We start from the raw sequence: 27,913 nt of genomic DNA on the forward strand, positions 1-27,913 counted from the left end.
TATGATAAATACTTAAAGATGCTACTTACTGTTTTTCATACTTAGGAAAATACTGTTGCCATAACTTCAGGAAGAAATTATTTCTCTTACCTGGGACAGTTTCAGTAGTCCCGATAGCTAGGTAAATTTGATAAATAAAAATTGGGGAGGGATTATAATTTTGTATTTTTATGTTTATTTGGTTTCCTATGAGATAGCATGCTTTTTTGGCTTTCTTTGAGATGTTTTGTTTTTAGGAGAAAGTAATTATATATGACTCTTCAAATGCCATTATTCTGGACTTTTAACATCTTCCAGCTGTTGAAATATTTGTTCTGTCTCAGTGGACCAAAAGCTGGAACTAAACTTTTCATTTTCTTGATAAAATATACGTTGACAGGACGAAGCTGATCTTAAATATAAATGTAGCTTTGATTATGAGGTCTTCAGTGAGTTCATGAAAACATTAAGGGTATTTAAGCCAATATAGCACAACTTTTATTCTCAAACTTGCGTAGAACTACCCAGTAAATAGACTTTTGGAACTTGAGAATTAAGGTATACGCTCTTCTACTCAGCCATGTGCTTTGCCCCTCCATGGCGGATTTTGTCGTTATGGCTGGTTTTGCCTCCACAACTCTCCCACATGTATTTGCTCAGGTATGTTTGAACTTGTATTATTAGCAAGTGAAAGGAAAAAATATATACATATGGCTCCAACGAAGAGGGCAACCTTGGTACCTGTCTTTGCCTTTACCAAACTGGGATTTCTTTTTTCCCCTTCGCCATGAGCTCCTCATATTTCTAGGAGAATAGCACTGAAGGCTCAAGTTGTTTATGACCTGAATTCACGGTGACGGTGACAAGCAGACCTCAGAGACTTGATAAACAGGCTCGGTTAAAAATGTACAGTATGCACAGCCGTATTTACCCTGTAGCTTCAAGGAGGCAACTACGAATGCTTTGCATGCCAGAGGCAGCAGCGAAGGAGATACGACAGCTTTGAAGACGGCAATAATTTAGACTTGGCTGCGAGGTACAGATAAAGGATAATTACCTGTGCCAACTCTGGAGGGCCGAGCCACCCACCCACTGCCTAATTGTAATTCCAGGGTTCAGCCAAGGGACTTAGCTGCTGGGTCTTCTAGGGGTTTCAGCTTCAGGGAGGCTCCTGGCTACCGGGGGAGACCGCCTGGGAGAGCGGTTCCTCTTCCTCCTCTGACCCAGTCTGGCAGCTGGTTTACGCTGAGCACACTCCATAGATGGCAGTAGGTGCGGCCGCTTCGGCTCTGTGACCTGTGTGTCAGTGCCAGGCTTGCAGAGCTGGTAGTGACTGCAGGGCTGTCCTCCAGGGCAGGGGTTTTCACCTTTTTTAGACAACTAGAGGAAGTTTCCATTAGCCCTGGGCTGGTTATGGGTCACTGTATTAATAGTCTCTTCGACCACATTTCTGAAGGATACGTGACCTGTTAGGCTCTTCTGGATGAGAAAGTGAATTCTTTATAGTTGAAGCTCTGACTGCCCGTTATGTGGGTACTTCTAGAGCAGAGTTCTCACCTCAGTGCTCTTTTTTTTTTTTTAAAGATTTATTTATTTGGGGCACCTGAGTGGCTCTGTGGGTTAAGCCTCTGCCTTTGGTCCAGGTCATGATCTCAGGATCCTGGGATCGAGCCCTGCATTGGGCTCTCTGCTCAGCAGGGAGCCTGCTTCCCCTTCCTTTCTCTTGGCCTGCCTCTCTGCCTACTTGTGATCTCTGTCTGTTAAATAGATAAATAAAATCTTTAAAAAAAGATTTTTAAAAAAAAAAAATCTTTTTTTAAAGATTTTATTTATTTGAGAGAGAAAGCACGAGCCAGGGTGGGGGGCGGGTAGGGAGAAGCAGACTCCCTGTGAAGCAGGGAGCCAGATCTGGGGCTCGATCCCAGGACCCTGGAATCATGACCTGAGCTAAAGGCAGATGCTTAGCAGACTGAGCCACCCAGGTGTCCCCTACATCAGCACTCTTGACTCTTGACAGTTCTTTGTTGTGGGGGCTGCTCTGTGCTTTGTAGGATGTTTTAGCAGCATCCCTGGTCTCTACGTACTACTTGTCAGTAGCCTCTCCTTCTCAGTTGGGACAACCAAAAATGTCCCAGACATTGTTGTATATCCCTGGGTGAAGGGTGCAAATTGCCGCCATTTGAGAACCGCTGAACCGCGGTGATGCCAGACTGTCAACGAGTACTGCCTTCATGATAGGGGGTGTGCAAATGTGTCCGACCTGACACAGCACCAACAGTAATACTGTAATAGGGGAACAGACTGCCACATTATATTCCTAGAGTATTGAATAATAACCTATTTATTATTATCCATTACGGTACACAGACCATCCCCATGTCCAGCCTCAGGGACCAAGTACTTTTATGTCCACATTTGAAATGTGAAAACTGACTCCAAGACCTAAATAGGTTCAGACTCGCACAAGCCTTATTTTGTGAGGTGATTCACTGCCTTATTTTCCTTCGGTGCCTTCTCTCTGGCTTGAATCCCCTCCCCCGAATTTCTTCTGAAGTAAAAGCCGTTCCTTCTCTGTTAGTTCTTTTCAGCTGCTATAGCAGAGTCTCACAGACTGGACGGCTCAAGACATTAGGAATGGACTTTGTCCCAATTTTGGAGGCAGGGGTCCAAAATAAAAATATTTGCAGGGCCTTGCTCCCTCTGAAGTCTCTGTGGAGAATCCTGCCTCACTTCTTCCAGCTCCTTGTGGCTCCTGGGACTCCTTGGCGTGGAGTAGCATAACTCCACTCTCTGCCTGTCTTCATATGGCCTTCTCTCTGTGTCTCTGTGTGTCTTGAAATCTCTCTCTCCTTATAAGGACACCAGTTACTGGATTTAGGGCCTGTGCTACTCCAGGATGATCTCACCATAACTTGATTACATCTGCAAAGGCCATATTTCTAAATAAGGTCCCTTGGACAGGTACCAGGGGTTAGAACTTAAGCAGACTTTTGGAGGGCACAGTTCAACTCCCTACACTCCCCCAGCCCATCACCACTGTTAGATTATGATCACATAATGAATAAATTGTGCTTAAGAATGATGTCTGAAGCCAGTTGTAGAACACACCTTTTTTTTTTTTTTTTAATTTTAACATTGACTGATGCCATTTTACATAATTTTGGAATGTCGTCTTGGTCATGTGACTCCAACACCTCCGTTTGGAGGACTCATAGTTTACCTTTATCTATATCTTCTCCTTCAGACCTTTTCCTTCTCCAGGGTCTCTCCTCCTTTGTTAAAGCCACTCCCTGCCTCCAGTTGCTCCACAATTAACCCAGAAGATGACTTTGGCTCCGTATCCTCATCGCATTCCCCTGTCCAGCCAATCACTTATCTCTTAAGCAGCCCATGTAATGGCTTCTCTCCTCTCCTATTGCCAGTGCCCTTGTGGAGACACCTTGAATTCACCTATGAGACATCTAACTGGAACGCCACCATCCCCCCATCCACTTGACATTCTACGGAAGAATGTAAAAGTATGCTTTTTAAAGGACACATCTACTCAGTCCATCTCTTGCAAATGGCCCTTCTGTGGTCCTCCCTTGTTCTTAGACATACTCCACTACATTTCTAGCCACCAGGACCCGGCACAACTTTCTTTGCCCGACTTCTCTCCCTCCTCACTGATCCACTCCACCCAAGCCTTTTCTAGGCAAAGTCCTTTTTTATTCTTGAGGTCTTGAGGTCTAGATGAATTGTCACACCCACTGGGAGTTCTTATCCAGTCCTTGGTAGTGGATTCATTTCTGTTGCTTTATGGTCCCATAAAACCCTGTACTATCTCTAGCCATAACATTTGTGTTATTATGTGTTCACGTCTGTCTTGCTGACCTTTGTATACTTAGTGGGTAGCCCATTGACCAGGCCCATAATGATCATTTATAAATGTCTGTTAAATTTGAACTAATTGTGGAAATATAAACAGTTGGAGTGAATGCATTATTCCAGGGGCAGGTCCCCCTCATTCTACTCCCAAACTAAAATTACTTTGAATTCTTCTTTATTTTTATCTTTATTTTATTTTCTAAATGGATTTTATTTATTTATTTGACAGAGATCACAAGTAGGCAGAGAGGCTGGGGAAAGCAGGCTCCCTGCAGAGCAGAGAGCCCGATGCAGGGCTTGATCCCCAGGATCCTGAGATCATGACCTGAGCTGAAGGCAGAGGTTTAACCCACTGAGCCACCCAGGCACCCATGAATTCTCCTTTATTTTTAAAGGATGTGATTTTTGTATTCTGCTCCCTTAGATATTAATTTTTGATTAATTTTGACAAAAACAAATCTGGACCTCTGTTTATCATGTGGCTTATCATATCTCTGGGATTTTACCTTATAACCTCAATTTCAAAAACATTTAGGACTATGTTTGCAAAAGTGTGCCCTACAGAGGAAGTGTTTTTAGTACTGCTTTTCTTTTGTCCTATCATATCAACTAATGTTTGAGCTGAAAGGAAAAGTGTTATCATACTAAAGGGTTTAAGGTAATAAAACTGGTGAATCATCACACACACACACACACAGACACACACACAGCAAGTCAGGTGACCTTGGGAAACCCTCCATCTCCATTTCTCTTTGGGAGATTCACTGTTGGATCACTTAGGAAAGCTTTTGGCTGTGTGCAACAATTCTCAAATAACAGTGGTTCAGATCCTCTAGATAGTTCCTTCCCTCTGCAACATGTGGCAAAGTGGGGCAGTCTGGGCTCCGTGGTCACAAGTAACTCAGCCTTTGTCCGTTCTTCAGCTGTACCATGCTCTCTCCACTTTTTGCCCCCAGGCAGATACCTTCACAGTCGCAGATGGCTTCTGCAGGTCCAAGCCTCATGATTTTGTTCAAAGACATAGGAGGGAGGCAAGGCTTAGAAATAGAGGCTGACCAGGGGGGGCTCTTTACTCAAGAGGCTTTCTTTTTTTTTTTTTTTTTTTTAATTTATTTGTCAGAGAGAGAGAGAGAGCATGAACACAGGCAGACAGAATGGCAGGCAGAGGCAGAGGCAAGCCCTGCTGAGCAAGGAGCCTGATGTGGGACTCGATCCCAGGATGCTGGGATCATGACCTGAGCTGAAGGCAGCTGCTTAACCAACTGAGCCACCCAGGTGTCCCGATTTCTTTTTTTTTTTTTTTTTTATCAGCAGAGGAAAACCTTCCCCAGACAATTCCCTGAAGACTTCTTATGTCTCATAGTTCAGTCATGGGTCCCAAGACTTATTAGACAGGAGGCTGGGAATGCTGGCATAGGACAAAGGTGAACGGGAGAGCCATGACTGTTTCAGTTCAGCTAGGATGCGTCCCCTAGGGTTGGACACAGTGGGACGTGGTAATTGAGAAGCAGGGGAGGCTGACAGCTGATTAGATCAGACAGTTCCAGCCACAACGTGGAAATCATCTTTTCCATGGGACACTAATTAACATACAAGGAGTTTGGGAAGCCTAAAGAATGCTGTAAAAGAACTCAGGCTTGCCTTTAGGATAACCACGGGGAAGGGAGTGTGGCCTTCAAGTCAAAGAAGCCGGAAGTGATTGGAGATCTAGAACCCACTTCTGTTTGGCTGTTGCTGCTTATCCGGCTGTGGTTCATGTGAGTGTCTTGTCGGTAGTGCTTTTTTGTTCCCATAGGCCGAGATGTGTCCTTCAGCACGTTCAGAGCGCGGGGATCCATGGGCCTGATGGGGGGTGGGGAGAGGGCATTGGGCATCATACTGAGAGAATGCAGAAGTCCAGTCTAGTCTTGTCTGTAACAGTAAATGTATCACGTTCTGATTTTTTTCATTCTTCTCTTGAATTCTCCACCCACAAACAATGTGACCATGGTGTTTTCAGGTATTTCCTGCAGTTAGAGGAGTAGTGATAGTAAGAGTGATCGTGATGATAAGAACCTGTATTACGGAGCATTAACAGTATACCAGTAGCAGTGCTCCAAGTGCATAGGGAACATAACACTGAGTTGTCAAAACAACCTAGATTAGTACTATTTCCATTTTATGGCCGAGGACCCTGAGGCAGAGAGAGGGAGCGGCTCTCAGCAAAGCCAGGATTCTAATCTGAGTTTCTGACTCCACAGCCCCTCTCAGAACAATTTCTTGATGCCTATTCTTTTTAAAGATTTTAGTTGTTTGTCTGTCAGAGAGAGAGAGAGGGAACACAAGCAGGGGGAGCAGCTGGCAGAGGGAGAGAGAAAAGCAGGCTTCCCGCTGAGCAGGGAGCCCGATGCAGGACTCGGTTCCAGGACCCTGGGATCATTCATGACCTGAGCCAAAGACAGATGCTTAACTGACTGAGCCACCCAGGTGTCCCTATGCTTGTTCTTTTTTAACTTCATTTTTCTAGACTATTTTCACTTTTCTGCCATCCTGTAACACCATTGGGAAAAATAACCTAGACACTTGGTGTATTTCTTTGTTTGTTTTGATAAACACCTTTACTGATCTAGGAGAAAATTAGAACCAGTACCAAATTGTACTTGTGATCTTTCCTCTGCCTTTTGATAATCTAGCGTCAAAATGTAGGGAAGAGTTTCCTTTTCATGACATTTCCTTCCTGAAGACATTTAAGGCCGTGGATTTGTACTTTCTGATTCCTTGTTACATAAATCTTCTATATATTGACATAATTTGGACTCTAAGACACATGACAAATCCTCATGGTTTTAATAAAGGATTATCTATAAAAATTACTACCAGATCATTATCATAAGTTCAGGGACTTAAGTTAGAACTTGAGTTTCCCCAAGGAGTTTGAATGACCAGTGGCTTACAGCTGCACAAACTCCCTGGAAAGGGTCATGGAGTGCCTTGACCCCATTTTGAGTTTTTCTATTTTGAAGGCTTTCCTACCATAGAAAGTTGAAGTCACCTGACATTGTCTCTTCCTCCACAGGGTAAACTTCTTCCCTGGAGATTAATTTTAAGAGAATCTTGAAAAGGCCATAAGATTCTCTTACTCAAAGCACTTGTATTCCCGGAACATAAACCTTGGTTATTTCTGATCACTTGTGGTACCGGGTTCTAAATTCAGGATAGTGAGATAGAATAGGAGAGGTATGGGAGCCCTGTTTCTTTTCTTTTTATCTTCTTTTTCTCTGGCTGCCCCACATACCGTTGATTCCTCTAATGTCATGAATAGTTTGGGTATCAGTTCCTCTAGCCCATAGGAAGAGTTGACATTGCTATTCAATGCTAAAAGCTGTGGTGACCAAGAAGCAAGAAATCCATGTCTGGGATCAGGTAGACCTGGGCTCAAATCCTGGCCATGTGATCTTGGGCAAGTTACTGTTAATCTTTTAGAGCCTCAGTATCCTCATCTGCAAAATGGGTTTAACAGTTCATCTTCTTCATGGAATTTCTGTGAGAGTTAAATAAGATAATGCATGTAAAGCTCTTAAGACAGGGGCGCTTGGGTGGCACAGTCATTAAATGTCTGCCTTCGACTCAGATCATAAACCCAGGGTCCTGGAATTGAGCCCCACATCGGGCTCCCTGCTCAGTGGGAAGCCTGCTTCTCCCTCTCCCACTCCCCCTGCTGTGTTCCCTTTCACTGTCTCTCTCTGTTGAATAAATAAAAGCTTTAAAAAGAAAAAAAAAAAAGCTCTTAAAGCAATGGACAGTCCCTGCTCAGTGGCTGAAACATGCTGAGTATCATTATTATTCCCAGTATCCTCTCTCTCTCTCTCTCTAAAGATCTTGGCACAAATCAAGTTACTGCCCTTCTGCTTCTAGATTATTTTATAATAAAAAAAAAATGGTTTGATACCTTTAGCCAGTGTTTCACTTCTGAAAGTTATAGGGCACTCTGTGGTCAGACCTGATTTATGGCTCCTGCTATGTGATCTTAGGAACAAATGTGTTTAATCCAATGCCTCTCCCTCTCCATCCATATCAGATGACAAGTGAATGAGCAATAACCATTGATCTATTTTTATTCTTTTATAAGTTGATGTGAATCGCTTGTACCATTTTGTAGTAGCGGTTCTCTAGCAACATCCCTTACGACTGATTAGAGATAGGATAACTTTGTGGCTGAAGAAAGTGAATTCAGTGTGTATTTTTTCCTTTCATTCATAGAAGTCAGTGGAAGGAAACTTGAATGTGAGGATTACTTAGTTATTTATAGTCACCCTGTTACCAACTTAAGAAGCTGCCTACCAGTCCTTCAGAGCTTGTTTCTGGTTCTGGTTATGTCAGCGAGAAAGCTTGAGTAAGGTGCTAACAACCTCTCAGCCCTGCCCATCTCTCCTTTTTGAAGACCACAGGTTCAGGGCATCCTGTGGGCGCTCAGGGTCCTGGAGTGTGGAATCTGGAGCTCTGTGGGGAGGGGAAGGAGGCCTCTAGTCCCTGTGATGGGTAACTAGCCATATTTTGGGGGGATGGTGATTCACATCAGATCCTTATCTTACCAACAAACACGGTCCTTATAACTATTTGTTATATGATGACAATGAAATAGGAAGCCTGCAACATGTTTGTTAGTCTTCAGAATAATTTTTGCGGAACTGAGCAAGTAAGTCTTTTTGAAATCATCTTCTGGATAAATATCGTGCCTTGTTTTGCTGGGAGTGCTGCCACACGATGGATTTCTTGACCCAGGTGTTTAGTTCAAATCATCCTTAGTCTACTTGCCCGTTTGCAAAGTGCCTGTAATTATCAAGCTTTTAACAAAATGTCAGGCAATTAAAATGCGTGATCTGTCAGGAAAATTAAAAATAATAGCTAACGTTCACTGGTTGTGAGCCAGACATGATTCTAAGAGCTTTATGTGCAGTAAGATATTAAATATATTATCTCTCTTAATCCTTACAACAATCTAAGGAGATTAGTATATTGTTCCCATTTTACAGATGAGAAAACACAGAGAGGGTCAGTAACTTGAAGATCACAGTGAGTAAGTGATAGAATTGAGATTCTTACCAGACATTCTAAACCAAGTTTCAACTCCTACCTATTATACTGTAATTCATTAGTTGAAACTTGTACAGCACTTCAATCAAAACTTGTTTGTATCATTCTAGTGCTTGCTTCGGTGGCACATAAACTGAAATTGGAATGATACAGAGGAGATTAGCATGGCCCCTACGCAAGGATGACACGCAAATTCATGAAGCATTCCATATAAGAAACAAAAATAAAAAAAAACTTGTTTGTGTTATTCTAAAACCAAGCTTTAAAACTGAAATCAACATCCGTCTTCACTCAAAATAAGTTTCAGTATAGACCAATAGTCTTTGTCCCAGAAATATTAACTAGGGTAATCTTTATTCTCGTTAATAAGCACAAGATCAAATATGGGGATTTAGAAATCGTGTTTTCAGAAGGGGAAGAGAAACAAATTAAGATCTGCCCAGGAAGAATTCTTACACGTGTCTTGAAGGAAAGTAGGAGGAATCTCCTTTGATCTTATAAAAACCTCCTCAGATCGTGTGAATCAGCACACTGGGAGAATGGTGGAGCCATTATGAATCCCTGCGGGAAAAGCAGGGGACTAGGAGAGGGTCTTGGAGAGTGACTTAGGATGGAGGATGACTTAGAAATGTCACAGAGACATTAGAAGAGGAAGATAGAGTTTCAGGCTGTCGCAGGTGCTCGACATAATCAAATTTTGTAGATGTTAAGGAATGAAATTCAGGTCATTGGATTTGGTGGGGTGCTGGGCCACGATGGCCTTGGGGAGCAATTCCTTCAGCGCATAGGGACAGAGTCTGAGAAAACAAAAAACGCAGGCAACTGCTAGCTCAGAAGACATACATCTTGGCACGGGCCAAGTAAGTGTTTTTCAGAGCAGGGAACCTGAGAGTATGTTAAATGAATACACATCACTATTTTGATATATGCAGAAAAGCATGTTGGTTTGGACAATTCTTGATAGCATCTTTTCTTCTAAATTTAACTCTTTTTTTTTTTTTTTAAAGATTTTATTTATTTATTTGCCAGAGAGAGAGAGAGAGAGAGAAAGAGAGCGAGCGAGCACAGGCAGGCAGAGTGGCAGCGGAGGCAGAGGGAGAAGCAGGCTCCCCGCCAAGCAAGGAGCCCCATGTGGGACTCGATCCAAGGATGCTGGGATCATGACCCGAGCCGAAGGCAGCCGCTTAACTGACTGAGCCACCCGGGCATCCCTCTAAATTTAACTCTTATGAGAAGAAGAATTGCAGGTGCTGGTTGGGTTTCCACCTGTCAGATTTTAGCTATAAAAGAAAATTCCAGAACGACGCCATGGTCAAATGGTCAAATGTGAGACGACTCACAGTTAGGGCTGGGGAGCAGTGGGTTGTGGGAAAGCAAGCCTTCACAATCCAACCCTTCTCACCACATTCCCCCCCACTCCCATCTTTCCTTTCCAAGGTCTCGCTCCATCTTGGTCAACTAGCCTAATTCTTGTTCCTGGTCACCCTTATTATGTACTTAAAGTAAAACATTTGCTAAAAAGGTTTAAGATGGAAACTTTCCCGAAGGTATTTGCATGTTTAAAAGCACCTCCCCCAGGCACAAGGCAGGCCCTGATGGGTCTGTGCTCTGTTGCTTCCTTGACTCTTAATGTACCCTGAGCTTGGGTCCAAGGAAATATCCTGGTTACTGAATGAGATGGGGATCCAAACTTTTTTTTATTTTTCAAATGTTTCAGTATTATTTGGTGACTAACCTAATAATTCCCCATAGATCTGAAATGTCACCTATACTATGTCCTAAATTCCGAAATGTGTTTGGGTCAATTTGTGAACCCACTATTCTGTTTCACTAATCCATCTGTCAACTACTGGCCCAGGCCCAGTCTTTGAATTATTGTAGTTTTACAGTATGCTTTTGATGTGTCCTAGGGCTGGATCACTCTCATTCTTTTTCATAATCCTTCTGACTGGGCTTACATGTTTATTTTTTGTATGGTTTAGAATCAGCTTCACCCAGAAATGCTGTGTGTACTTCATTGGGATTGTGATAAAATTATATTTTGATTTAGGAAGAATTGATACCTCTCTAATATCAGACTTTCTTATCCATTTGGGCCTTCTTCTGAAGGAAGTGTCTGGAGGCTGTTTTCATATAGCAGAAACTGTTAGGTTTAATCCCAAACATTTTATGGGTCTTGTGGCTATTATAAATAAGATGACTTCTTCTATTACATTTTCTAAGTGACTATCATTCATACACAGGAAAACTTTTTTTTTTTCCCACTCTCATTTTGCAGTATCTTTTTAGGCAATGATGTCATCTGCCAATAATCAGTTGTCTGTAGGGCAAAAAAAATTCCATCATGCAATAGTCACTTTAACTGTACCCTCACACATTCATTTATTTTATTATTTATTATTAATATATAATATATAATTATTCATTAGTATTTATTTTATTACTTGTTATTAATTTATTAATATATCAAGCATTTATTATTAAGTTTTTGTTTACAAGCTGGGCTTAGAAAGTATTTCAGATGTACAGAAAATTATCAAACACTGACGTACCTATCATCTAGATTGAAGCGATACTTTTTGCCATATTGTTATCAGAGCACTCCTCTCTAAACAGAAAAACCTGAGGTAGAATTACAGACGCATTTACAGTGGAGCATCCCCTCTCCGTCCTCCTCCTCCTCCCCAGAGCAAGTCCCACACTGAGGTTGGTGTCTGGCATCCTACGCTCGCTAACGCACGTGGATATATGTGCTTGTGGTGTTTTAAAAATGAGGGCATGTTGTCCGCTGTTGTCACATGCTGTCCTGATTGAAAAGTAATGAATATCGGCCCATTATGAAAAATTTCACCCTTTAGAGAAACTGATGGGTGAGAAAGTTCAAAGTGATCCATAATAATCTTTTTAAGAAGGCCAGTATTCACAGTAAGGTATATGGTGTTCTAACGCACGCGGCGAGGTAGCGTAGAGTAGGACCACACACTGTCTAAGGTGCCTAACCAAAGAATGCCTTCCCGAGGGAGAAGAGTTGAGGTGTGTGTTTACCACCACATCCTGTTGTCTACAGATCGTTCTCTGTCTCCGTTCAAAGAAAAAGACAAGACAAGAATCTCAGCAGAGGTTACTAGAACTTTAGGTAGGTTTCAACAGGGAATCGGATCGTTGTTTACACCACAGAGCTAGAGACTTCTATAGATTTGATGGCTGCACCTGATAGGGGCCGCTGCCCGCGCAGAGCAGACGGGCCTCCACGTGCAGCTGGCGAACTTGCAGCTCCTATCAGACAATTGGAGGAAGTCCACGTATAAACTTCTCCATGCAAGGAAAGGTGGTTTTTCCATTTGCCTTTTTCTGAGCAATTTAACTTCCTAATTACATGGTCCAAATTGTTTCGGAGACTATGTAAACCATATGTTTGTTAAATGATAGAGACAAACACGGGGAAGTCTGATTAGCATCAACTTCCCTCCGGAAAGGGGTATCTTTCCCAGCCCCACTGAGGCTGTGTTATCCTGGGCGTGGGGGAGGAAGCCGAGTGGAGCACTAGTTTGTCAGTTGCTGCCTCTGCCTGTGGATTCGCCCCTCTTCCTCCTGCTGAGGCACATATTTTAACCCAGAGTTATCCTTTTGGTAGCAGCATGAGCAAGTAAGGCACTGATGGACATGAGCAGAATGAATTTCATCCAGTGTTTAGCAGATTCTGAGAGGAGAAAATATGGTTATTTTGAACTTTCAGGAGGTTGAGTGTGTGAGCCTGGATGTGTGGGGGAAGACAGACATGCTAGCGAGATGGAGTTGCTTTTTAGTTTTTGTCCTGTTGGGTTTGAACAGTAGAAGGTGAGCATAAATAATTTATTTCACTACTGTTAAATGAAATGAAGGTTTTTTTTTCTAATATAAGACTATTAAAAAAGAAGTAAAGAAGTTGTGTTATTTATTGTGTAATAAACAAGTTTACATGTCTAGAAGAAATAATGATATTGGATAATTGCTGTTGAATCCGTTAAAAAAAAAAACCACCACAAAGACATGTTTCCTGTGTCCTGTTTGGATGCAGAAGTCCGAACAGTGGGGCAGGTTCCCTGTTAGGTCATAATCAGATGTGCGGATGCACAGAAGTGGGTTCCTCACAGAGCTGTAAAGTGGCCACAGTTCATCTTCCTGGGACAGCAGGCCGAAATGGGGTCATACAGTCACCTCAGCTCTTAATGCTGTTGTGATTGTCATTGCTTAAGAGAACAATAAAAAAAAAAAAAAAAACCCACTCTTAATTTTTCTACTTTTTCTGGCCTTAATTGCCCCCAGAAGAAAGATTCAGAGCATTAATGAAACACACTAGTAGATATTGTTTGTATTTATATAAACACTGGGGAAAAGAGGAACTCAGAAAATCAAAAGGAGAAGAAAGACTGGACTAGTTTATTCATGCCTGTTTACATGGCCTTCCTGTGGCCTCTTGGTCTTGGATTCTAGTGGGGACTGCCACATAGGGGGAACTTGAGTCATCTTGCATGATGGTTCCTTTGCCTTTTATTTCTTTGGAAATAGGAAGAATACCTGTGCAGTGTCATTGTTTAGGGTACTACCTGAATACCCATGCACACGCGTTAGGATGCTTGGATTTCTCAGAGCAAACAGAATTATTTTTAACTGGAAAGGGGTGTCTTTGCCTACCCGACCATCTTGTTTACCTTGTGAGTTGGACCAGAAGATTAAGAGGAACAGACAGAGCGCGGTAACAGTGAAGCCCTCATTTATCTCACCCTTTCTCTTGGTTTTGATGTTGTTGAGATTTTATTTTAGTTTTTTTGCTTTTATGTTTTGAGGTTTGGTGTTTATCCTGAGTCCTGAGCTGTTAAGTCGATGTTTGAGATATCTAGACAACATTATAAACTTTCCCTGCACTGCCAAAAATTTACTGCTTTGTTTCTGGTAAAATGGCTTGTTAAAAATAGAACCTGGAGAACCTGGGTGACTCAGTTGGTTAATCAGCCAACTCCTGATTTCAGCTCAGGTCGTGATCTTAGGGTCGTGGGATCAAGTCCACGTCAGACTCTGAACTCAGTGGGGAGATATATATATATATAACTTTATTTGTTTGTAAAGTATAGTATCCTGCTTTCTCTTTTTGTAAAAATCATATGAACTTTGTTAAACCTTACTCTGATGTGAGAACTATTTTTATATATCCTGACTATGGCTGTGTCTTGGTCTGTAGGCAGTTTTAGGAGAGCATTGGAAATGATTTTGCCATGGGAACTTTCAGTTAATACAGAAGATTGCCCTAGCAACAAATTAGACTTGATCAGAAGGTAGTATTTTGCTTTTATAGATAACTGCTTGCTGTCTTTTTGAGGGGGGTATCCATCAAACTAAATTTTGGTAAAGATTTTTAAAGTTGTCTAAGGAGAGTTACAAGGAAAGGGTCGACATGCAGATGTCCACCACTGAATGAGAGAAATTCTAAGAAATCTTGAGCAAAGTGGCCTATCCTGAAATTCCTAGTGTAATTGATTAGGCGCAAGGGGTTTCCTTTTCTCTTAGTTCTTCTGAGTTCATACATTTGCAATTATTTTTAATTAAGGTAAATAGTCAGCTTTGTTCCTAGAATGTATTAGGATACATAACGTAATCATCCATTTATTCAGCAGTTATTTCTAGAGCTCTCCTGCATTCAGCTGCAAGGGTACACATACAGGCAGAGTAGAGGGAGAGTTGGATCTATCCAGGGTTGGGATTTGCCAAGGAGGTGAGCGTGTTTGCGCGGAGTGGTTATAACTACATACTGTAACTACAAGAGGTCCAAGCTGGGTAATTTAATAAGTATGAATGAGAGGGTGTGAAGGGTTTAAGGACAGGGGAAAGGTGGTAGAGTCAGAGAGCTAAAGAATGACTGGGGTTGAGGATTAGAAGAAAGAAGGAAATTGGAGAGATGCTGGTGGAAGAGGTTGATTGACATTGGGATTACAGAGACATTGCGGTTGATGGCAGTGACAAGGGCTGAGAGGTATGACAATGGTGGGGTAGCTGAAGGACAGAGGATAAGACAGTTGGTGAAGAGGAAGTCAAGGAACTGAGAAGCCAGAGTAATGGAAGGCTCCCCTCCATGGAAACTCAAGAAAGTCGTGTTGGGGAGACATCAGAGCCAGCAACTAAACTCATAAGGGGCGATGACTCATAAGGAGTGTGTCCCTGACTGATTCTGAGGCAGAGCCAGAGAGCATGAGCTTCTAAGCTAAAGACTTTTTGGGAAGGGGAAGTGATCATTTTCTGGCAGCAGCAACAAGAAGCAAGCTGGCAGGAGAACCTTCAGGGGAGGCCACATTTTCCAGGGACAGCCAAATTTCTCTTAAGGCCAGAAAGGGAGGGTTCAAGGACAAGGCTGAGGATTTGTTAAGATCTTGCTGGATTTCTTTCGTGAGGTCCATTTCCGGAGGACCCAGTAGAAGGGGTTCAGAAACCAGCTGAGGAGCTCAGGGAAGGTGGGGCCAGACCAGGCATGTTCGCAGTGCTATGGGAATGAGAGTCCAAGGGAGTGAGGACTACTGGGGATCTTGGGCAAAAACAGGGATAGAGAAATCAGTGCTGATGGTTTCTGAAGCAGGTGGTAAGGCTGTGTGTGTTGGGAAAAGGACAGCTCAGGCAGACCTCTGACACTCTCCTTCTGCCCTGTGCCTAGTAGTTTGGAGGCTGGGAGTGAGCCCTTGTTACCCAGAGCGTGGGTAGGTTTGGGAGTCCCTCTTTATTCTGTGGACAGAGGGAAGACTGGGGAAGCATACCTGTCTGAGCATTACCACTATGTGTGTATGTCTCTCTTGTGACAACAGTTCCAGGATAATGTAAGATGAAAGCGAGAGCGTTTATAATTATTATTTTTTATTGTGTTATGTTAATTACTGTGCAGTATCTCATTAGTTTTTGATGTAATGTTCCAAGATTCATTGTTTACATATAACACCCAGTGTTCCTTCCTTAATGCCCACCACCAGGCTCTCCTAACCCCCCGCCCCCCTCCCCTCTAAAACCCTCCATTTCTTTCTCAGAGTCCACAGTCTCTCAAGCTTCATCTCCCCCCTGATTTCCCCCAACTCACTTCTCTTCATCTCCCCATGTCTTCTGTGTTATTCCTTATGCTCCACAAGTAAGTGAAACCATATGATAATTGACTTTCTCTGCTTGACTTATTTCACTCAGCATAATCTCCTCCAGTCCCGTCCATGTTGCTACAAAAGTTGGGTATTCATCCTTTCTGATGGAGGCATAATACTCCATAGTGTATATGGACTACATCTTCCTTATCCATTCATCCATTGAAGGGCATGTTTACTATTGCTTTTTAAAACCTGAGATAGAATTAAGCATAATACAGAGAAATAGTAATTAACGGGCTTAATTTGGGAAGTGTATATTGATTCATAATCATTGTATAGATACAAAATTCAGATTCCAGCTCACATTTTAAAATAAATTATTCTCTCCTTATCCTTCCTTCCCCCACCAACACCTTCTCCCCAAAGGCCACATGAAAACTGACCATGTCACAGTCCTATCCACTGAATTGTTGACATGTTCTTTTCCCTTTTCCTCACAGTGAAGAAAGTTACAACGTCAATGATTATTCCTTAAGAGATCAGCTACTGGTGGAATCTTGTGACAACGAAGAGCTGAATTCCTCTCCAGGGAAGAACAGTTCCACAATGCTTTATTCAAGACAGAGCTCGGCCAACCACCTCTTCACTCTGACCATCCTTAGTAACCATGCGAGTGAGAAAGTGGAGATGCTGCTCGGGGCTGAGACGCAGTAAGTGTGTGCGGGGACAGGGTTGCAGCGTGTCTGCTCCCTGTCTTCCCTGCTTCCACGCCCTGGTCTAAGACTCCCTAAAAACAGTCAAGCGTAGCTACTGTATACTTTTTACTGAGTACCTGTTAGGCACCAAGCACTGGGTCTGGGGGCTTCATCAAGCTCATGTTTTCACTGTGATCCCCTCAATGTCTCGAGAGATGGACATGATTATTTTCACCATCATGAATCCTAATGGATGCATTGTGCTTTAGGCGTGCTTTTATATTTAGAGAGTAGTTTAAAAATCCCTTTATTTTAATCATTGATAAAGATAGGACCCATGAGCCTTGGGTTAGGTGACATCTGGTAGTTTGTGTCTCGGCCATAAGTTTTCCTAGATGAGGGACCTGAGGCCATTTTGCAGTTATTTACCATCAACCAGACAGCAAATACCCCATGATTTCTATCTAAAGAGATTCTCCATTTGGGAAAACATTAGTGAATCCACTTTCCCATCAGAGTTGATGCAGAGGCTAAATTAAATAAACAGTCCTGCTGTTTGTGGCTGCTGGTGCACGGTGGCTGAGGGGTTAGACAGCCTCACACCGGACGAAGGCAAGAGGGCTTCATCTCTGAGTCCACTCTTGTGATGTGGTCCATCTAGAGGTCGTCGACCTATTTATTTGTTTGGAAACTGGAAACATCCTCTTGAAACAGTCATCACAGGAAGGTGTTCTACTGGGCGGAGTGGTAGAGGAAGAGTCGGGGAAGTCCCTCACTCTTTGTCTTCAGGGATCCTCCACGTCCCTCCTACTCGAGTGGGCCAGGGTTCCCACGTGGTGCGATTAAAGTGCACCGACAGCTGGTGAATAACAACCCGAAGACTGTCACAAAAGCTCAGTGAAAATAAACCCAGGATGGTATCTCTCCTTCTTAAGAGTATTTTAACAGTGGTTCTCAGATCATTAAAGAGAGACATCCAAGAAAGATTAAAATTATCAAGCATCCAACTAAAACATTTTAAATGGTCATTTAAAGTAACTTCTCAAAGGCTAAAGAAGACCAAGAGGAACAGGTTGTTGTAAAATCTATTTGAGGTTTGAAAATGGCCCAAGTGGAGTATTCCAAATGAATTTGAGAGTTAGCACAGGGAATAAGAAAAGAACCTTCTTCCTTTGTGTTGTTTATAAAACAAAGAAATGTCTTTTTCTAAGGTCCTAGAGCTCTTCCCTGAAATTGCTAGAGAGCACAGCCACATTCCAGGCGTGTTTGCTCCTCTGGGGGAGTGTGGTGCTAGCTGGTCTATACAGGTGACCAGCAGAGACATATCCAAGACCCGGGCTCAGGAAGGCATTTCCTAACTTGGAAAGTGATTAAATCCCTTGCAAGTGAAGACAGATCTAGCCTTCCTCTGTTTGGGGAAGCCTCTCTGAAAAAGAGAATTTTGTATGTCTGGGATTTGGCTCTTATAGGACTTCTTTTTTTTTTTTTTTTTTTTAAATAGTAGGCTCCATGCCCAGCGTGGAGTCCAATGTAGGGCTTGAACTCAGGACCCTGAGACCAAAACCTGAGCGAAGATCAAGAGTCGGATGCTGAAATGACTGAGCCACCCAGGTGCCCCCTTATTTGACTTTGAGGATGAAAAGTCTTAAAGGCTTTGGAGATGAGTGGTAGTCTAGACATTCTAGAGACATCTCAGAAACAGATTTTCACTTGTCAGTTTTCGTTTGTAATGGTGAAAGTGTTACTGGTTTTGCTTTGTGTTTTCCTTTTCTCTCTGTTTATAAGGGTTCTTCTTTATTCACGTCCTGCAACATTTCGGCAGAGCTTTTCCTGTCTCTTTCCAAATTCGTGTGACCTCCACCACTTGTTTTGAGATTATTCCAGAAGAGTAGGAAGTAAACTGACATGTCCAGTTCTTTGTATACCAAGGCTAGATCCTCTCCAGGGACGTTCTGTAGCATTTGTTCAACCCCATTGCCATTTGATCTTGCCATGGGCTGAATGTATATTCATTTCCTTAATCAGAAATGTTCTCAGAATATTAATTTGTGTCACCCATAAATGGTATGAGCCATGGGTCTGACTCAGATCTGTAATTCTTTAGTGAGTGGTGAAAGAACATTCTGGAAGTTCTAGAGAGGCAGAAGTCTCCTTGCACACAGGAGCGACTATTCCACTGCCTTCCCATCCGACACCAGCTCAGTTTTGGTTAAGAGGTAAATAAATGGACCCTTGGAAGCACCCAAGGCATAAAATAGCATTGGTCCTGAAGGAAAATCTATTATAGCCAAGATGTATTTTCCTTAGAAAAAACATCTGACTGCTTGGAAATTGTTATATGCCATGTTTGGAGAAGTGTAGGTCAGCCCTGGGCTTGCCTGGCTTTGGGCAATCAGAGTTTTGGTCTGTATAGACTGTTCTGTTTGCTTCTGAGATTTGCAAATTGTATACGTGAATATGTGTGTTTTAAGTTTCCTCTCTTTTATGTTATATGTGGTTAATATGGTCTGTTAGCAAACTGATTCAGAAAACAAGGTTTTCACCCCATTCTAGCCTTTTAATAATTGTAGAACATGAGACTCACGTAGGTCCTTTGACTACTTATTCTTTGGTTTGAAAAAGGCGGAGGTTCATACCTAAATATTTACCTTTTTGGAAAAACTGTTGTCAGTAGGAGGGGCACCGCTGTTTGACACAAGCACAGTTCAGTCTTTCTAGGATGGTGAAATTATAGAATAGACCAGGAGTTTGGGCTACAAAAAGCATGTAGGAGAGCTCCCAGAAAGGAAATGGGGTGAGCACTTCCAGAGCACCTGGGATGTGCCAGATGGAGCCAGCCCTGGAACATGAGGAAGGTGAACGCCCATAGATGTTTCCAGAGAAGGGGGGAACTTGGGAGCCGAGGTGAGGCGACATCATCCTGGTTTCCCCAGGATCAATATTATGTGTGTTGTGCTGGCAGAATTAAGAACAGTGCCCACTTTGACTCTCAGAAGCGTCTTACTTAGGTAGTAAAATCGGTGGTGACCCTAATGATTAGTCTGTGCTCCATTTCCCTCCTTTCCTCTCCCCGATGTAAAATGAGATGAAGGTGACGTGATTTGCTTCAAGTCACACAGGAAGTGAGTTGCTGCCAAAACTGGGACCAGGCCCTGACCCTCCTGAATCTAGTGTCCTTTCTGGTTACAAGTTTTAATTATCTTACTGAGCCTCCATTCAGGAGACTGCTCAGCCCTCCCTTGCCATTTGGCCCTGTTGGACATCTGGAAAGGGAAACTCCAGGAAGCCAGTTGCTATGAAATGGGAAAACCTACTAAAACGTGGATTGTTTGCTTCGGTTCATAGACTTTAAAAAGGAAAAATATTTGTGGAAACCCAGCTGGGCAATTTAGGGCCTCCCATTGTTTGAAATATTTAGTAATAAAATCCAGAATAGATGGTACAGGAAGACATCTCTGAGGTGACATTTGGACCGAACCCTGAGTGATGAGGAGTCAACACATGGGAAAATGCAGGGCTGGAATGATCCAGGCGAAGGCAACAGCAGGTGCACAACTTCTAGGGAAACGGGTCTGATGTTATCAAAAGTGGCTTGAACAGGTTGAAAGAGGCAAGGTCAGAATAAAGGAGGGAGAGAGTGGTGGTCAAGAGGCCATCAGAGGCCAGAGCATTGGAATTCCCGTGTGGTGGTTGGACCGTCCGTCCTCACACTGTCTCCGCCTCGCATGAGGGAACGGGTTAAGAACTTAGAGCATTTTGACATGTTGGCAGCCTCAAGGCATGTGATTAACAGTAACTCATTTTTGTTGTGTTTCGAAGAACACTTGGTCCACAATGGACGGGGTGGGGTGGTGAGGACTGGCTCTTCACCACACTCATTTTGAGAAGCATCATCTAGAGTTTAGTAAGCTATAGCAGAGTTCCCCGGGGAAGACTGGAACAAAGGCAGAAGTCTCAGCAGGGAGAGCAAATAGGGTCGTGTTACGGCACCTGGGTGGCTCAGTCAGTTAAACATTTGCCTTTGGCTCAGGTCATGATCCCAGGGTCCTGGGATTGAGACCTGTATCGCACTCCTTGCTCAGTGGGGAGCCTGCTTCTCCCCTGCCCGCCCTTCTCCCTGCTTGTGCACCTCTCTGTCTCTCTCTCTCCCTCCCTGTGTGTCAAATACATAATCAAAATCTTAAAAAACAAAACAAAACAGGGTCCTGTTGCAGTAGTCAAGGGGAGTCCTGGATGTGGCCTGGGCCGGGGTCTGAGAGAGGAGATAGAAACAGTGTTGTAGGGGGGTTGGATGAGTTGGGGTGGCCATGCAGGAAAGAGAGGAATCGATGGTGCCTTGGATTTTAGACTTGAGGAGCTAACACGGTATACTCAGTTGCTCCTTCACGGTCTTGGGTGTGCCTTCTCTCCTGCCCTGTCGAGGCTGTTCCGTGGAGAGTGTAGAGCAGCGGCTGCTGGTGACCCCAGCCGGCCGTCTTCCCTTCTCTCCCTTTCGTCTCAAATCATTCTGTTGACTGATCCGCTCTCTCATCCTGACCCCCTTTTTGACATTTTCTTAATCTGTTATCTGTGCTCTTTTAGCTTGCTTGCCTTCCTTCCTTCCTTCTTTCCTTCCTTCCTTCCTTCCTTCCTTTTAATACATTATTTATTTGGGAGAGAGAGGTCACAAGCACGGGGAGCTTTCCTTCTATCTCTAGCCATTCCTCTTTGCATTCCCATAATAAATGCAGCCTGCCTGGACCAGTCAGCTACCCAGCGCTTTCCCCAAATGCACATTTCTGAAACTGGAACCGTTGGCACCATTTCACATTTATCCAGTCTGGAGACTTGGTGTCATTTGTGACGCTCCAGGTCTGCACAAATCCGTCATCTGCCAATTCTTGCTGTACAAAAAAGTCCATGGCATCTCTCCTCGTTTCCATGCCACTACCTCCCTCTGGGGACTACCCATGTATCACTTATCTTGTTTTTTTAAAGATTTATTCATAGGAGAGAGCGAGTGAGCAAGAGTGAGTAGGTGAGCAATGAGTGGGGGGTAGAAGGAGAGGGAAAAAGGGAATCTCTAGCAGACTCCCTGACGAGCAGGGAGCCTGACACAAGGCTCCATCCCATAGCCCTGAGATCATGACCTGAGCTGAAATCAGGAGTCGGATACTGAATCGACTGAGCCACCAGATGCCCCTGTATCACTTTTTGAGCCACCCTGTAATGGCCCCCTAACCATCCCCCTGTTCTCCAGTTAGTTGTGCATGGTTTTATGACTAATCCCTAAGCTCCGCTGTCTTTGTTTCTTTTTTTTTTTTTTAAGATTTTATTTATTTGACAGAGAGAGATCACAAGTAGGCAGAGAGGCAGGCAGAGAGAGAGAGAGGAAGAAGCAGGCTCCCTGCTGAGCAGAGAGCACAATGCGGGGCTCGATCCCAGGACCCTGGGATCATGACCTGAGCCGAAGGCAGAGGCTCCAACCCACTGAGCCACCCAGGCGCCCCCACTGTGTCTTTTTCTCACTTTGTACATAGCAGGTTCCTAGTATGTATTTTTGGAATTGTTAGACAAGGTGGAATTGTGGCCTCTTGGAGGGAAATCATGCTTCCCTGTCACTGTCTGTCTGGATGGTCACTGTCCCTTTTGTGCTGCCAGAGCAAGTTTTCTCTAAATTCCACTTGTTTTTCCACATTTGCTATGAAGGCTGTGGTTAACATTCCTGTAGGACGTACAATTAAGCCACGTATACTGGGTTCTCTCTGTCTGCCTGTGAAGGATCTTAAATCACGTTGTTCACAACACAGCAGTCTGTGAAAAGTATAAAAGCGTATCCTTTATAAAAGGACAACGAATGTTTTACTGCTGTCATTCTTATCCCTCTGGGCCTTTCTAGAGGAATGTGGGAGCCGGACAGCCCCCTTTGTCTGCCTTCATGAAGACGAAGCAGGGACAGCTGCAGCTGGCACGGCCGAGGGACAACAGCTAAGTGGCGTCCCCGGCTTCCTGGGTTTATGGTGGAATTCGTGTGGCATGTGGGCCCAGTGTGTGCGGTGGTGAGACATCCAGGCATGTTCAGGGATGAACACACATTTTCTTTACCCTTTATGTTTAACTATAGGATATAACCACCTCAGACCATAATCAAAATTGAGATCGCTTGCAAAATTTCTCTCTCCCTGGAAGAACTAGAAGCCTCGCGGATGTGGTGGGTCCTGTCAGCCATCCAGACAACCAGTTCCCGGGCCTCCTGATAAAGGGGCATTGTTTGCTCGGAGTCTGTTGTGGCCTTCCTGCCTCTGTTAATGATTTAATTAACAACAGGAAGTAAATGGGATGGAAAAAAATTGTAAAGTATGTCAGACATACTCTTACCCTTCATCCTCTAACAAAAATTCACAAGAGAGGATAATTTATATGGGAAAAATGTGTTTATTAATAGGCTGTAGTATCCCCCGCTCAATGCATCTGGAATCCTCATCCAAGTCTGATCTCTTCCATCGTATAGTGCCCCTCAGATCACTTGGTCCTGTGTGACACTCATCGCCAACCCCGAGGAAATAGGAGGGCAGGCGACGGTGTGAGTCTTTTATCATGGAGCAAAAACGGAATGGACCCACTTTCAGTTATTCCAGGGTTCCAGGCCCGACTCTTGTCTCATCAGCTGTTTGATAGGACACACAAGAAATAGTGGCTTTAATTATGTAACACATCAAAAAATCTAAATTTTAGAACTCTTGTTGTGGGCATCGGGAATTATTTTGCTTTGGTTTGATTTTTTAAATTCGGTGAGCTGAGTGTGTGTTCAGCTTTGTTAAATTCCGTTGTACAGCGTCTCGAAGACCCTTTTAACTTTTGGGCTTTCTTTCATGGAGCCGTTCATTGGACTCATCTGGTTGAACTGAATGTGGGAGAGAATGAACAAAGACCACCACCATCCTCACAATCCCACCCTTCTCAGAGGCTCCAAGGACTTGTGCCCAAAGGCCATGGGGACAGGAGTTTGAAAAGGAAGTGTAGGTAAATTTGTAGACTGTGGGAAGGAGCACAGAAAGGACTTGGCCGGCTACCACTGGAAGACCCTGCAAGGGAGGGTAGAGAGCTGCCACCTGGGGTGCCCGGGTGGCTCAGTGAAGTGTCTGCCTTCAGTCTGGGTCATGATCCTGGGGTCCTGGGAACACGTCCTGCCTTGGGCTCCCTGCTCAGTGACAAGTGTGCTTTTCCCTTTGCCCTCTCCCTCCGCCATCCCTCTCCGCTGTGATTGCTTTGGCTCTCTCTCTCAAATAAATAAATAAAATCTTAAAAAAAAAAAAAAAGCCGCCATGGGCTGACTGCTGGTTAAAGCTCACTTCATGAAGTCCTCCGTGGACACGCCCCACGCTCTTCAGTCCCCAGATCTGTCTGTGGCCCTGTGTCTTTTGTTTCAGAGCCCAGTCTCTGTGCTCTTGGTACACATCTGTTTTCTAGCAGATGTCTGCTGGCCTGTGAGAAGTCCAGCTTTGTGTCTTTGACTTTTTTTTTAAGATTTTATTTATTTATTTGACAGAGAAAGAGAGAGAACAGGTAGGCAGAGAGGCAGGCAGAGGGAGAGGGGGAAGCAGGCTCCCTGCTGAGCAGAGAGCCCGACATGGGGCTCAATCCCAGGACCCTGAGATCATGACCTGGGTTGAAGGCAGAGGCTTAACCCACTGAGCCACCTAGGTGCCCCGTGTCTTTGACTTTTGTGTGGTGAAGTTTAAGCCTACTGTGTGACCGCAGTTGGCTCCTGCGGAGGGAGCCGGGGGTGCCTGATGGTATGTCGTGCGTGGAGAACTTGGGTTTAGGAGAAGCCTCAAGTGCAGATACTTATGTCCGATGTCTCTTCTCACTCGGTCTTCTCTCTCTCTGCGGGCGTCAAGCGCCTTAAGCAGAATGTTCTACCACACATAGCCCGTCGCACACTGTGTTGGATTCTGTGTGTTTGTTTTCTTTCCTCTCTGCTCCTTCACGCTGGGGGCTGCTGAGAGCAAGAGACCCTGTTTTATTCACTTTGCAAGCCTGTCCTAACACAGGGCTTGGCAGTTGGTGGTCCACGGAAGCAGTGGCCTGGCGTCTCGGAGGTGATGTGCCCACGTCCACACTAATGCAGTGCTCCTCATTCTCTTACTTTATTTGGGCAAAGGGAAAGGTCTATGAACAGAAGGTGGGGCGGGCTGTGAATTCACACGGATTGTTTCTTCCTGTCTCCAGAGAAAAGAGCATCTTTGGCTGAGCCCCACACTTCGTATCTCAGTTTAAGAATGGGTATGTCTCTGCCCCGGGTTCTCTTGTTCTTAGAATTCCCTCCTCTGTTGAGGGAGTCTCCTCCCTGCTTCAGGGATGCAGTGCTTTCTGCTTCCTAGTGGGAAGGAGCTCCTTGGCAGGGCTCTCGGAGGCCCCGGGGGGAAGTTGTGTGGTTTTGACGCCATGTGGGGGGGTCGGGGGGTGGGGGACCGGCTCTATTGAAGCCATTTCAAGAAGCAGTTCCTTTCAGCGAAGGCAACAAGGAGTGTCTTGTTCTGTCCTCTCGAGGCTCTGTGAGGGGCCGCGGTGTCAAAGGGAGGCCATTAGCATCCAGGCAGCATGCCACGGGAGTGAGAGGTTTCATCTGGACTTCTGGAAACTGGCTGCAGGGTCAGGCTGTCCCTGAAAAGGGCCACCGGATGCCAGAAGTGGGCTGTGCCCAGGGCGGGACTCAAAGGGCCCCAGACGGGAGTCAGGGCCATGCAGAGGTGGGAGGCCAAGAGGAGGCCGACGTGGTCGGCTGTGGCGCACAGGGATGCACACGGTCACCTTTCGTTTCTCTTGGTGAATGGGTCTTCCATCTGCCAAGTAGGACTTCGTTTTCAGTTGCCTTTGTGCTTTGGAAGTTCCACATGAGCCTGAGTATAAAAATAGATCTTTTCCGACGAAGAGATGGTATCAAAGATGGAAGTGTTTGCGTGGGATCATTTTATTTTTATTTATTTATTTTTTTAAAGATTTTATTTATTTATTTGACAGAGAGAGATCACAAGTAGGCAGAGAGGCAGGCAGAGAGAGAGAGAGAGGAGGAAGCACGCTCCCTGCTGAGCAGAGAGCCTAATTCGGGACTCGATCCCAGGACCCTGGGACCAGGACCTGAGCCGAAGGCAGAGGCTTAACCCATTGAGCCACCCAGGCGCCCCATGCGTGGGATCATTTGAAAGGAGGTTGTGCTTTATAAAGTCGTGCTTTATAAAAAGTCGTGCTTTTTAAAGTTGTTCTTCATAAAACCTCCCTGAAGCCCTTTGTGGCCTGTAGCAGGGTTTCGAAGAGCAAGCGGTACCATCAGTGTCTCGGTAAACTGCGCACATCACTTACTCCTTGACGCACCCGTGTGACGGGGGCTCAGCCTCAGTTTCTTACCGGAGTCTGCCTTTCAGCACACTGCAGTTCCCACCCTCCCTGACTTCCTTCAGTGTTTTGTGAGCACCTGCTAGGGAGCACTGCCTTTTAGGCCCGGGACTCCCTGGCTTCTATGCTGACTCTACCTCTTAGCCTTGTCTCTGGAAGCAAGTGCTTCTTAATCTTCCAGACCAGCTTCGTCCTCCGAACAACACAATGGAAATAATGATGTTGCTATTTAATTTCCATGATTGTTGTAAAGATGAAATTTGATGGGACTTGCAAAATACAAAACAATACTGTCGCTGGCACATCAGTGCTCCCTAACGATTTAGAATGAGACCCAGTTCCTACCCTTCTGAGGCTAATGGCCTAGAGGAGAAACAGATGAGTGAGGCCGTGGGGGGCAGTGCGTGATGACTGATTCCTTAGGTTAACGGCTGTTTTCAGGTCAGGCCTCGTTATGTGCTGGGCAGTGTTCTGGAGATGCAGCAGGGGACTGAACAGACAAGGTGCTTGCCTTCATGAGGCTTACAGCTGGCTGGCAGTGGGATAGGGCTGTGCAGGGGAGAGACTGGGAGCAGGACCGACAGACTGGTTGAGGATGGAGGTTTGGGCTTTGCATCTGAGGAGGTCACCTGGAGGAGGTGAGGCTTGCGTTTTCAGAACTGAGTGGACGTGCTGAACAAAAGTGGACGTGCTGTAGGATTCCATTTTCATAAAGCATAAGACAGGTGCAGCTAGTCTGTGGCGGTGGTTCCCTCTATGGGCGGTTATTGATGGGGAAGGGACAGGTGTCGGGTGCACCTATGAAACCACTCAAGGATCTGTATACACTGAAGATTAGTGCAGTGTTTTATGTATGTTCTTTGTTGATGAGGAGTGAGATTAATGGGTAGAAACAGGAGGAACGTCCTACTTGAGAGCAAGAAGGGCAGACAGGGGCACCTGGGTGGCTCAGTGGGTTAAAGCCTCTGCCTTCAGCTCAGGTCATGATCCCAGGGTCCTGGGATCGAGCCCCACATCGGGCTCTCTGCTCAGCCGGGAGCCTGCTTCCCTCTCTCTCTCTGCCTACCTCTCTGTCTGCTTGTGATCTCCATCTGTCAAATAAAAAAATAATAATAATAATTAAAAAAAAAAAAAAAAAAAGAAGGGCAGGGAGGAAAGGGTGTGGGACAGCGTGTGCCTCAGGCCAGCAAGCAGTCAGTACCGCCCAGATGAAAAGATACCTGAGGGGTGGGGAAGGTGATGTAACAGCAAGAAGCACCTTTAGGTACAGGCTGTTGCAGAAGAAAAAAAATTTTTTTCAAGCCCTGGGGATAAAGGCATCCCTTGCTAAGAAGGCCCAGTGCAGAGTCCAAACTCACCTTGGTTTGGATCACTTGCCTCAGGACCTCCATGCAGCCTTCTCATCCTTTCAGCGGCCTTTTGGGGGATGATGTGAAATAATGGATGTCAAGTGCTTCATCTGCCATGTAGTATGGGTTTATTTTATTTTTTTAAGATTTTGAGAGAGAGCACAGAATGAGGGGAGGGCAGAGGGAGAGGAAGAAGCAGAGTCCCCACTGAGCAGGGAGTCTGATGTAGACTTGATCCCAAGACCCTGGGATCATGACCTGAGCCGCATGTGCCCCTATAGTGTGGGTTTGATCAGTGCTCCTGCTGCTGCTGCTGCTTTTTTTCTTTAAAGATTTTATTTATTTTTTTGAGAGAGACATAGCAAGAGAGGGAACACAAGCAGGGGGAGTGGGAGAGGGACAAGCAGGCTTCCCACTGAACAGGGAGCTCTGATGGGGGGGCTCGATCCCAGAACCCTGGTATCATGACCTGATCCGAAGGCAG

At 44.7% G+C, this 27,913-nt stretch overlaps 1 protein-coding gene and 1 non-coding gene across 5 annotated transcripts in view; both read left to right on the top strand.

Annotated features, from left to right (window-relative positions):
* Positions 1-27,913, top strand: part of ARHGEF26 (Rho guanine nucleotide exchange factor 26) — a 122,827-nt gene that overhangs the window by 89,818 nt on the left and 5,096 nt on the right. For all 4 annotated transcript variants that reach the window (XM_013057733.2, XM_004755588.3, XM_004755589.3 and 1 more), the window contains one exon: positions 16,511-16,720. In XM_013057733.2, the coding sequence (XP_012913187.1) occupies positions 16,511-16,720 (210 nt within the window). The remainder of the gene's footprint in view (positions 1-16,510; positions 16,721-27,913) is intronic.
* On the top strand, positions 9,029-9,135 carry LOC123394589. Its single transcript, XR_006609348.1, has one exon. It is a non-coding gene; the product is annotated as a U6 spliceosomal RNA (small nuclear RNA).

Source organism: Mustela putorius, unplaced genomic scaffold (genome assembly GCF_011764305.1).
Source record: "Mustela putorius furo isolate JIRA1106 unplaced genomic scaffold, ASM1176430v1.1 tig00003834_pilon_pilon_pilon, whole genome shotgun sequence".
In the NCBI taxonomy this organism is placed as follows: domain Eukaryota; kingdom Metazoa; phylum Chordata; class Mammalia; order Carnivora; family Mustelidae; genus Mustela; species Mustela putorius.